Source organism: Lepidochelys kempii, chromosome 6 (genome assembly GCF_965140265.1).
Source record: "Lepidochelys kempii isolate rLepKem1 chromosome 6, rLepKem1.hap2, whole genome shotgun sequence".
Taxonomy (NCBI): Eukaryota; Metazoa; Chordata; order Testudines; family Cheloniidae; genus Lepidochelys; species Lepidochelys kempii.
In genome coordinates this window covers 70,429,760-70,441,768 of record NC_133261.1, presented here as the reverse complement: position 1 = coordinate 70,441,768, position 12,009 = coordinate 70,429,760, and the positions used below count along the sequence as shown (strand labels likewise).

General features: G+C 44.0%; 1 protein-coding gene across 3 annotated transcripts in view; it reads left to right on the top strand.

Annotated features, from left to right (window-relative positions):
- The window catches only part of CAPN3 (calpain 3), a 73,730-nt gene that overhangs the window by 44,915 nt on the left and 16,806 nt on the right, over positions 1–12,009 (top strand). For all 3 annotated transcript variants that reach the window (XM_073348627.1, XM_073348626.1, XM_073348625.1), the window contains 4 exons: positions 720–777; positions 1,277–1,341; positions 3,725–3,793; positions 5,065–5,143. In XM_073348627.1, coding sequence (XP_073204728.1) covers positions 720–777; positions 1,277–1,341; positions 3,725–3,793; positions 5,065–5,143 — 271 coding nt within the window. The remainder of the gene's footprint in view (positions 1–719; positions 778–1,276; positions 1,342–3,724; positions 3,794–5,064; positions 5,144–12,009) is intronic.

Below are 12,009 nucleotides of genomic sequence, written 5' to 3'. Positions count from 1 at the left end.
GTTCTTGTTGGAAGGATGTCAGCAGTTTCCCTAGCCAGTGTAAACAGTGCTAATGGCCCTGATGGTTCTTTTGTGCACTGATTTACACCAATGTAACTTCACTGACTTCCATGGAGTTACTTCTGATTTTAGACTTGAAAAAGTAAAGAGACAATCAGGCTCAATAAGTTGTTTTCCTCTCACTTTAACTCTCTATGAATAACTCAGATCCTAAAAGTCCACTAAACTAAGAAACACATTGCACAACTTGGACGATCCCCTGATCTTGGGACAGCTGTGGGGCTGATCCAGTCCCCTACTTAAGACAGAAATGCTTTAACTTGGATCCCCAGGGTGCAAGCAAGCCTGGATAGCTGTGCTCCCATGCCAACAGGTGGATGTGCAGGGTGGCACAGCAGCTGATAAGGCAGGTCATCTCCAGTGCAGGGGGGATCCTTTAAGTTGCCCTTTAATCTTTTAATCTTCCTATGGCCAGCTACACCAGCTTTTTATTAATTATTATTATCATTTTACCAGTGATATGGTCAACAGTCCAGCCAAAGATTTGGGCCAGTATCTGTACTGTGTATGAACTTGGACTTCTTTCTCTGCTGCATATTGCAGCACCTAAAATCACCGAGAAAAAAACTTAGCATTATTAAGAAATCCATGCTCTGCACCCCTTTCTGCTCCATACTGAATGTTATAATTTGTGGCATTCTCTCCACCTTTCTGTCCAGGACATGGAGATCAGTGCTGACGAACTTAGAAGTGTTCTGAATAACGTTTTAAAAAAACGTGAGTTTGAGCTTTTTTCTACCTCCTCATCAGTCTTTGAATATTATTGACCAAGGAACTCTCTAGTTGTGACATTGCCTGCAGTGTCATCTTCACACTGGTGGCCTCTTGATGTCAGTTATGGTTTAAGAACTTCCTACTATCACTGTAGTGGGATTCCCAGTTGGGACTCCAGCAGACTGAATTTGCTCACAGTAGCGTCCTTTCCATTTAGTCTAGGACTGAGTTCTCACCTCATGGCTGTGTTCGTTCAAGGACTAAAGAAAGTGAGATTCACTCAAAGCACTGTGTGGGCTAATCTAGCCTATATGAGGTGAAGAAAGTTCAGCCAGAATTTGGAACAGTAATAGCCCTGAGTACCTGTCAGTTTCTCTGTCACACATTTTTTGGAAGGTGTCAGAGGTAGATTTAGGGTTTGTACTTTGAATGGAGTCACATCAGATAGGAGGATATACTTGCTGATTTGTACAGTTTCTTCATTTGGGATTATTTCTTTCAGACAAAGACCTGAAGACAAAAGGGTTTGCGCTGGAGTCCTGCCGCAGCATGATTGCCTTAATGGACGTATCCTTCTCAAATCATAGATGATTATTTGATATATTAAGTTTCTTGCACTACTTGCTGCAGAACTACCTGAAATACAGCTTTGTAAATTCGGGAATATAACCGTGCCTCTGTGGGTCACAACTAAGAATACCAAATTCGGGACAAACTGCTGCAGAAATAGGGCAGATACACCCCCAAACTGGAGGTTATTCTCCCTTACGATATACCAAATCAGCAACAAAACTAAACTTCTGTTTCACCACACTGGCTAACAAGAAGTCAGAAAAGCAGTTTCCTTAGGCATTTCAATCCTTATATCACCACTGAAAACACTAGACTTAAAGATGAGTTGTTCTTTAAAACCAATTTAATCAAATAAAAGAGTTCTTCTGATCCCAAAGGACCAGCCACATAGTCAGGTCAATATATAACTCATATCTGACCCAAAAATCACACTGTTGCCAATCCTTTTGTATCTAAAGTCTAAAGGTTTATTTATGAAAAAGAAAAAGAAAAAGAAAAAGAAAGAAAGGTGAGAGATAAAAATGGTTAAAGGAATCAAATACATACAATAATTGCAAAGTTCTTGGTTCAGGCTCGTAGCAGTGATGGAATAAACTGCTGTCTTAAGTCATGTCCCTGGTTGCTTCCAACTCATTGGAAGGTCCTCAGTCCCTTGGTTTTAATGCTCCCATCAGTATAAGTCCATGGTCCAGAGGCTTGAGCAGGAAAGAGGCAAAGCAGTTTCCAGAGCTTTTTATAGCTTCTGCCATGTGAAGAGAAATTCATTGTTTCAAACAAAGCCCTCAGCACAGCTGGTGGAAAATTACAGGTAGCAAGATGGAGTTTGGAGTCACATGGGCAAATCACATGTCCCTGCATAATTTCGCTTATTCATAGCAGGAAAGTCCATTATCTGTAGATAGGTGTCTTCCATGGTCCGTTGTGAGTTAAGTGCTCCTTGATGAGCCACTTAATTTGAATAGTCCCTTCAAGATGTGCAGGCTAAATACCTTGTGGGCGTTACCCCAGGAGCAAACATACTTGAATTACAGTATAGAGCCAATGCTCATAACTTCAAATACAAAAATGATACATGCACACAAATAACATAATTATATTCAGCAAATGATAACCTTTCCATAGACACCTTACTTGGCAACCTTTGTACAAGATTTGTTGCAATTATATAACAGTGGTAGCAACAGTGATCTACATGGTCATGTTTTATCAGATAACATAACAGGGAAGCAGAACAATACTTTATATTCTGTACATTCCTATTTCCCGACAGTGGCCAGTACCACAGGCTTCAGTTGAAAGCAGAAGAAACTCCAGAGTGGACAATTATGCAACAACCAGCTCATTGCAGAAGTTTCTTCCTAACCTGGCCGTTAGTTACCTTTTTGTCCTGAAGCATAAAGATTAGATCTTTTCTTTAAAAATCATATCTAATGTAGCTATAGTTTATGCAACAAAATTTCACTATTTCTCTGTTATCCTTAATTTGTAATATGTTAAGTACATCTTACTGTGTACTTTTTATATAAAAGTATTTTGATAATCTCAGAGCATGCACTATAATATACAGTACTACAAGATGGTACATATTCATTTTGGTAGAAAAACTGTATAATATGTTGTATTTGATATTGTGACAAAGTTCATATATCTGCCTTCTATTACTCTCCTATAGCCATCTGGTCCGACCCTGTCACAATATATAATGTGTGATCAAGTAATTAAAGAAGATTGTTATGCACATACATAGAAGGACAGAGTGAAATTTGCAAATACAACTTGAGTGCATAATTATGCAGCCTTAATAGAATGTTGTATAGGATTTCTTAGGTTGTTTTGGTGGATTTTTTAAGAGAGATGGAAAATATAAAACAGAAGGAGCTTTATTCTTCAGGATGAAACTTAAATTGGCAAGTTAAATTGGCAACTTCATGTGTAAATTTCCACATTTGAAACTATTTGAAAAGATACCACTAGAACAGTGCTTCTCAAGCTATCTGGTGTGGGGGACTGGCAATTTTTTTTTCCAATGTGTGCGCAGACCGGCAGCCGATGGCTCGGCCCGCGGACCACCACTTTGAGTAGCACTGCACTGGAACACCTCAATCCTACACACTTTAAAAGATCTCCAGGAGGGACCCCCTCTCCTACCAAATGCAGGAGCTCTGTACCTAGTGACAACATTTTATGAGCATGGAATTAAATGCAATTCAGAATTAACAAAAGGGTTCATAAAGTACTTTTCAGTACTATTCACCCACCTCTAATAATAAGGGAAATCCTAAATAAGATTTTATATTCTCTTGAAGTGGACTCTGACCTGAGTTTTGATAACTTTCCCTTAAAACATTTGTTTTTTACCTGAACTCTCATAACACAGACAGATGGTTCAGGGAAAATAAACTTCGAGGAGTTTCGACACCTCTGGGATAAGCTGAAAAGCTGGCAGGTATTGTTGAGAACTTCTTGTGTTTTTCTTATTCTGTACTTCTTCCATAGAGGCAATGTTCACATAACTATTCTATCAAAACAGTTCTCTTTCTGAATCCCACAAAACATCTACTCACAATATAATACAGTGGTTCTCAACCTTTCCAGTCTATTGTACCCCTTTCAGGAGTCTGATTTCTCTTGCGTGCCCCAAGTTTCACCTCATTTAAAAAACTATTTGCTTACAAAATCAGACATAAAAATATAAAAGTGTCACGGCACACTTACTGAAAAATTGCTCAGTTTCCCATTTTTACCATATAATTATAAAATAAATTGATTGGAATACACAGCTCACAGCATCCTCCTCCTTGCTAGTATTCAGGGACTGAGAGCAGACCCACCTGGCAACCCGTCCCTGACAAGATGTGAATATAGAGCAAAAGGCAACTCATCAACTGTTTAAAGTCTAGATTATAAATAGCTTCTATATATCAAAATTAAGGTGCTGAATTGTTTACTGGCAGCCAATGCAGTTTACAGAGGAATTGGAGTTATGCAGCACTGAGCAAAATAGGTTTGTTAGTTTTTTCAGCACCTCTCATGTGCTAGATATTCCAAAGTGTTTGCAAAGCAGTGAATTAGATCAGTAGTTTTCAACCTCTTTTCATTTGCGGACCCCTACATTTTTTTGAATGGACGAGCGGACCCCTTTGGAAATTTTAGACATAGTCTGCAGACCCCTAGGGTTGAAAAACCACTGAGTTAGATGATAGTTACATTTGCTTATATGATCACTGTATTATCATTATGTACTCTGTAATGGCTCACCCAGAGACTTGGGAATTGAAACCTGATTTATATAGCAAAAGGGTCTATTAGCCAGGGCACTGGGATTATTCCCAACTTTTTTCTGTAAAGGGCCCTGGATCTTCAATTTCTAACTGGGCAGCCAACAGACATAAGAAAGAAGGGCCTTGGTACAACATCTCATTTGAGCGATAGCCCTACAATAATGCAGCACCCCTTACAACTGCACTGCCGTGTCACCATTCTTTATATGCACTTGCCTCAACGTGTGTGGGATGGAACACACAACTTTCACAGACAATCATTATTCTTCAATGACCCGCCACTCTACTCTGTATGGAATTCGTCTAGCCTTTGAAGCCTAGATACTAGAGTGAAAATTATAGCCCTACTCAGTGGCCTACTCAGTGGCCCAATCAGCTTTGTTTTTCTACAAAATGACCAAACTTTATTCCTGATATTTATTTTTTTCTTTTCCAGAAAATTTTCAAACATTATGACACAGATCATTCTGGCACCATTAACAGTTACGAGATGCGTAATGCAGTCAAAGATGCAGGTATTGCACAGTACTCAATGCCCTGTATTTTTGGATAGGGAGTCATCTAAATCCATGCTCTCTTGCTCTCCCCTTGTTCCTACCCTTCCTGTACCGATATAGCAAAAATGAGAAGTACAGTGCAGCCTTTTAAAGGAATATGCCCTAGAAAAACCTGGATACTGAGCTGTTGCCCGGGACAAATTTTCACATGTCCAAGATGCAAGGAAAACACTTTGTGTTTTGAAGACTGAATCTTCTGTTCAGCCAGTTCTACCTTTCAGTGGTAAACTATATTTTGCCTTCCCTGTGCACCCTCCATCAAGGATCTCAGGGAGCTTTACAAACATTAATTAATTGCCTGGCACAGCTACCAAGCTTTTTGCACCTCCATGTTTGACATTTCTCAAGAGCGGGAAGTCACCTATTTCCCCCAGGGTTCCTGCCAACTAGTGGCAACTGGTGTGAGGGAGGCAGGGACCTGTTCCCAACACACCTCACAAGCAGGGGCGGGGAGGAGGCAAGGAGCAGCAGTGGACGTTCCTGGGCCATTGACACAGCAAGCCTGGAGTAGCCTGGGAGGGTTGTTGTAGGTGGAATCTGGAGCAGCCTCCCTTATTCAGCCCTCCCCGTTCTTGCCCCATTTAGTCCACTTCACCCCCTTCCCTCACATTCTGTCCCCTCTTATCCCCCTTCCCTTCCCTTGCCTACCTGCTCCTGCTGATATTGCTGCCACAGTCCCTTGCCCCTTCTCTGAGTCTGGGCCTGAGGTTCCCTCCTGGCTGGCCAGATACTGACAGATAAGAGAAGTTACCTGGCTGCTTCTAGCCACAGTGGCCCCTGGTGACCAGGAGGAACGATAGTAGCTCTTTGCCTACAGCTTGCTCACAGCCCAGCTGATTACAGGGGATGCCTGCTGAGCTGCAGGCAGGTGGGACTAGGGTTGCTAATTTTAATTGGATATATTCCTGGAGGTTTCATCAAGTGACATAATCTTTAATTAAAGATCAATCTTTAATTCCTGGTGACTACAGGACAATCCTGGAGGGTTGGCAACCCTAGGTGGGACAGGGTGGCAAGATGCATGACACTTGATAGCCCTGCCCCTGTGAGGTAGGGAAGTGTTATTGGGGAACTCAGCATCTCCCACCTGCTTTATATCAGGGGAGGAGATGATTTGCTCTTTAGCCTTTCACTGCTTATATCAGTGCTGTCCAGCCTTAGTAAATGAAGCCTGGCCACTTCCATAACCCTCATCCACTCAGTGTGGTATTCTGTCCATCTCAGTGGGGGCTGGATCATATAAAGCTTGATGAACTGGTTGCAGGCTAAGTTCCCTTTAAGCTGTGTGACTTCACAGCAGGCTATCAAGGGCCGTGCAGGTGCCTGGACTGGAGAGGAGAGAGGTAGGGGGTGTGCAGGGCTGTGGCAGGGAGAGGCGCCTCTCCCCTGGCCCCAGCTCCAGCCCCAGGGCTGCCATGGCAAGAGAGGGTTGGGGGCAGTCCTCTCTCCCTGCCGCAGACCTGGGGCAGCCTGCACCCTAAACTCCTCATCCCCAGCCCCACCCCAGAGCCCACACCCCCAGCTGGAGCCCCCAACCCTGTGCCCCAGCCCTGAGCCCACTCTGAACCCCTTGGCCCCACCCCCGCCACACATCACCTCCATATTGGTGCACATAATAAAATTCATTCCACAGATGGATGTAAAACCTTAGAGGGAGCAGTGGTTGCAGGCACAGCTAGGAGCTGGCTCCTTTAGCTCAGACAGTGGAGGACTATGCTTTTTAGAAGCTGAGGCCCCAGGTTCTATCCCTGCTCTGACAAACCACCCAGGAGTGCAGTGTTGCACTTATCTCAAACAGCAGAACTCCTCCGCTGGGTATGAGTATACGGGCAGGGGAAAGAGAAGGTGGCAACCTCAGGCCGCACATCCTGTGGTGTGCTGAATACCAACTGACTCAGGAGCCAGTGCAAGTGGGGCTTCTGCTGCTTAGCAGAGGGCACCACTCTCCAGCCAGGCTGTAAAGGTTCACCCTCATAGAATTTGTTGTGGATTTTTTAAATTGTGCAAATACAGGTTTCAGAGTAACAGCCGTGTTAGTCTGTATTCGCAAAAAGAAAAGGAGTACTTGTGGCACCTTAGAGACTAACCAATTTATTTGAGCATGAGCTTTCGTGAGCTACAGCTCACTTCATCGGATGCATACCGTGGAAACTGCAGCAGACTTTATATACACACAGAGAATATGAAACAATACCTCCTCCCACCCCACTGTCCTGCTGGTAATAGCTTATCTAAAGTGATCATCAAGTTGGGCCATTTCCAGCACAAATCCAGGTTTTCTCACCCTCCACCCCCACACACAAATTCACTCTCCTGCTGGTGATAGCCCATCCAAAGTGACAACTCTCTACACAATGTGCATGATAATCAAGTTGGGCCATTTCCTGCACAAATCCAGGTTCTCTCACCCCCTCACCCCCCTCCCAAAAACCACACACACAAACTCACTATCCTGCTGGTAATAGCTCATCCAAAGTGACCACTCTCCCTACAATGTGCATGATAATCAAGGTGGGCCATTTCCAGCACAAATCCAGGTTTTCTCACCCCCCCACCCCCATACACACACAAACTCACTGTCCTGCTGGTAATAGCTCATCCAAACTGACCACTCTCCAAGTTTAAATCCAAGTTAAACCAGAACATCTGGGGGGGGGGGTAGGAAAAAACAAGGGGAAATAGGCTACCTTGCATAATGACTTAGCCACTCCCAGTCTCTATTTAAGCCTAAATTAATAGTATCCAATTTGCAAATGAATTCCAATTCAGCAGTTTCTCGCTGGAGTCTGGATTTGAAGTTTTTTTGTTTTAAGATAGCGACCTTCATGTCTGTGATTGCGTGACCAGAGAGATTGAAGTGTTCTCCGACTGGTTTATGAATGTTATAATTCTTGACATCTGATTTGTGTCCATTTATTCTTTTACGTAGAGACTGTCCAGTTTGACCAATGTAAATGACAGAGGGGCATTGCTGGCACATGATGGCATATATCACATTGGTGGATGTGCAGGTGAACGAGCCTCTGATAGTGTGGCTGATGTTATTAGGCCCTGTGATGGTGTCCCCTGAATAGATATGTGGGCACAGTTGGCAACGGGCTTTGTTGCAAGGATAAGTTCCTGGGTTAGTGGTTCTGTTGTGTGGTATGTGGTTGTTGGTGAGTATTTGCTTCAGGTTGCGGGGCTGTCTGTAGGCAAGGACTGGCCTGTCTCCCAAGATTTGTGAGAGTGTTGGGTCATCCTTTAGGATAGGTTGTAGATCCTTAATAATGCGTTGGAGGGGTTTTAGTTGGGGGCTGAAGGTGACGGCTAGTGGCGTTCTGTTATTTTCTTTGTTAGGCCTGTCCTGTAGTAGGTAACTTCTGGGAACTCTTCTGGCTCTATCAATCTGTTTCTTCACTTCCGCAGGTGGGTATTGTAGTTGTAAGAAAGCTTGACAGAGATCTTGTACGTGTTTGTCTCTGTCTGAGGGGTTGGAGCAAATGCGGTTGTATCGCAGAGCTTGGCTGTAGACGATGGATCGTGTGGTGTGGTCAGGGTGAAAGCTGGAGGCATGCAGGTAGGAATAGCGGTCAGTAGGTTTCCGGTATAGGGTGGTGATTATGTGACCATTGTTTATGAGCACTGTAGTGTCCAGGAAGTGGATCTCTTGTGTGGACTGGACCAGGCTGAGGTTGATGGTGGGATGGAAATTGTTGAAATCATGGTGGAATTCCTCAAGGGCTTCTTTTCCATGGGTCCAGATGATGAAGATGTCATCAATATAGCGCAAGTAGAGTAGGGGCTTTAGGGGACGAGAGCTGAGGAAGCGTTGTTCTAAATCAGCCATAAAAATGTTGGCATAATGTCGGGCCATGCGGGTACCCATAGCAGTGTCGCTGATCTGAAGGTATACATTGTCCCCAAATGTAAAATAGTTATGGGTAAGGACAAAGTCACAAAGTTCAGCCACCAGGTTAGCCGTGACATTATCGGGGATAGTGTTCTTGACGGCTTGTAGTCCATCTTTGTGTGGAATGTTGGTGTAGAGGGCTTCTACATGCATAGTGGCCAGGATGGTGTTATCAGGAAGATCACCGATGGATTGAAGTTTCCTCAGGAAGTCAGTGGTGTCTCAAAGGTAGCTGGGAGTGCTGGTAGCGTAGGGCCTGAGGAGGGAGTCTACATAGCCAGACAATCCTGCTGTCCGGGTGCCAATGCCTGAGATGATGGGGCGCCCAGGATTTCCAGGTTTATGGATCTTGGGTAGTAGATAGAATATCCCAGGTCGGGGTTCCAGGGGTGTGTCTGTGCGGATTTGATCTTGTGCTTTTTCAGGAAGTTTCTTGAGCAAATGCTGTAGTTGCTTTTGGTAACTCTCAGTGGGATCATAGGGTAATGGCTTGTAGAAAGTGGTGTTGGAGAGCTGCCGAGCAGCCTCTTGTTCATATTCCGACCTATTCATGATGACAACAGCACCTCCTTTGTCAGCCTTTTTGATTATGATGTCAGAGTTGTTTCTGAGGCTGTGGATGGCATTGCGTTCCGCATGGCTGAGGTTATGGGGCAAGTGATGCTGCTTTTCCACAATTTCAGCCCGTGCACGTCGGCGGAAGCACTCTATGTAGAAGTCCAGTCTGCTGTTTCGACCTTCAGGAGGAGTCCACCTAGAATCCCTCTTTCTGTAGTGTTGGTAGGGAGACCTCTGTGGATTAGTATGTTGTTCAGAGGTATTTTGGAAATATTCCTTGAGTTGGAGACGTCGAAAATAGGATTCTAGGTCACCACAGAACCTTATCATGTTCGTGGGGGTGGAGGGGCAGAAGGAGAGGCCCCGAGATAGAACAGCTGCTTCTGCTGGGCTGAGAGTATAGTTGGATAGGTTAACAATATTGCTAGGTGGGTTGAGGGAACCATTGCTGTGGCCCCTTGTAGCATGTAGTAGTTTAGAAAGTTTAGTGTCCTTTTTCTTTTGTAGAGAAGCAAAGTGTGCATTGTAAATGGCTTGTCTAGTTTTAGTAAAGTCCAGCCACGAGGAAGTTTGTGTGGAAGGTTGGTTTTTTATGAGAGTATCCATTTTTGAGAGCTCATTCTTAATCTTTCCCTGTTTGCTGTAGAGGATGTTGATCAGGTGATTCCGCAGTTTCTTTGAGAGCGTGTGGCACAAGCTGTCAGCATAGTCTGTGTGGTATGTAGGTTGTAATGGATTTTTTACCTTCAGTCCTTTTGGTATGATGTCCATCTGTTTGCATTTGGAAAGGAAGATGATGTCTGTCTGTATCTGTACAACAGGGCCTAATAACATCAGCCACACTATCAGAGGCTCGTTCACCTGCACATCCACCAATGTGATATATGCCATCATGTGCCAGCAATGCCCCTCTGCCATATACATTGGTCAAACTGGACAGTCTCTACGTAAAAGAATAAATGGACACAAATCAGATGTCAAGAATTATAACATTCATAAACCAGTCGGAGAACACTTCAATCTCTCTGGTCACGCAATCACAGACATGAAGGTCGCTATCTTAAAACAAAAAAACTTCAAATCCAGACTCCAGCGAGAAACTGCTGAATTGGAATTCATTTGCAAATTGGATACTATTAATTTAGGCTTAAATAGAGACTGGGAGTGGCTAAGTCATTATGCAAGGTAGCCTATTTCCCCTTGTTTTTTCCTACCCCCCCCCCCCCAGATGTTCTGGTTTAACTTGGATTTAAACTTGGAGAGTGGTCAGTTTGGATGAGCTATTACCAGCAGGACAGTGAGTTTGTGTGTGTATGGGGGTGGGGGGGTGAGAAAACCTGGATTTGTGCTGGAAATGGCCCACCTTGATTATCATGCACATTGTAGGGAGAGTGGTCACTTTGGATGAGCTATTACCAGCAGGATAGTGAGTTTGTGTGTGTGGTTTTTGGGAGGGGGGTGAGGGGGTGAGAGAATCTGGATTTGTGCAGGAAATGGCCCAACTTGATTATCATGCACATTGTGTAGAGAGTTGTCACTTTGGATGGGCTATCACCGGCAGGAGAGTGAATTTGTGTGTGGGGGTGGAGGGTGAGAAAACCTGGATTTGTGCTGGAAATGGCCCAACTTGATGATCACTTTAGATAAGCTATTACCAGCAGGACAGTGGGGTGGGAGGAGGTATTGTTTCATATTCTCTGTGTGTATATAAAGTCTGCTGCAGTTTCCACGGTATGCATCCGATGAAGTGAGCTGTAGCTCACGAAAGCTCATGCTCAAATAAATTGGTTAGTCTCTAAGGTGCCACAAGTACTCCTTTTCTTTGTGCAAATACAGTTAAAGCACACTAAATGTTTTTCCACCTGCACAGTATTATCCCCACTTTACAGACGTGGAAACTGAGTCACAGAGCAGTTCAGTTATCGGCCCAAGGTCACACAGAGAATCTACAGTTGAGCCAAATCTCTTGACCCCCACTCCTGTGCCTTAGTCACAAAGCCTCTGTTCCAGTTTGGTGGGAGGTGGGGGTCTATTTTAGTCTCTTCTTTATAATGGGGGACCTTTCAATTTTCACCTGCCCATCACTAAGAAAGTACCCTTCAAAAAACTGTACTGTCTCTGCCCACCCCCAAGCATGCAACATAATTAAATAGCATTCACCCTGCAGACCAGGTGGCTGCTTCATCTCTCCCAGACTTATTAGCATACCGGCTTCTAGAGAGACTATACTGGCCCTGACAAATTCCATTACCAGTGACTGCTGCTAAGGGAGGGAGAGTATTTCATTATTCAGAAACTCATGAGCTTTCTTATGAACCTTAATGTGAAGACATTGGTAAAGTCTCTACATCAACATTTTGTGCATTGCTCAGGC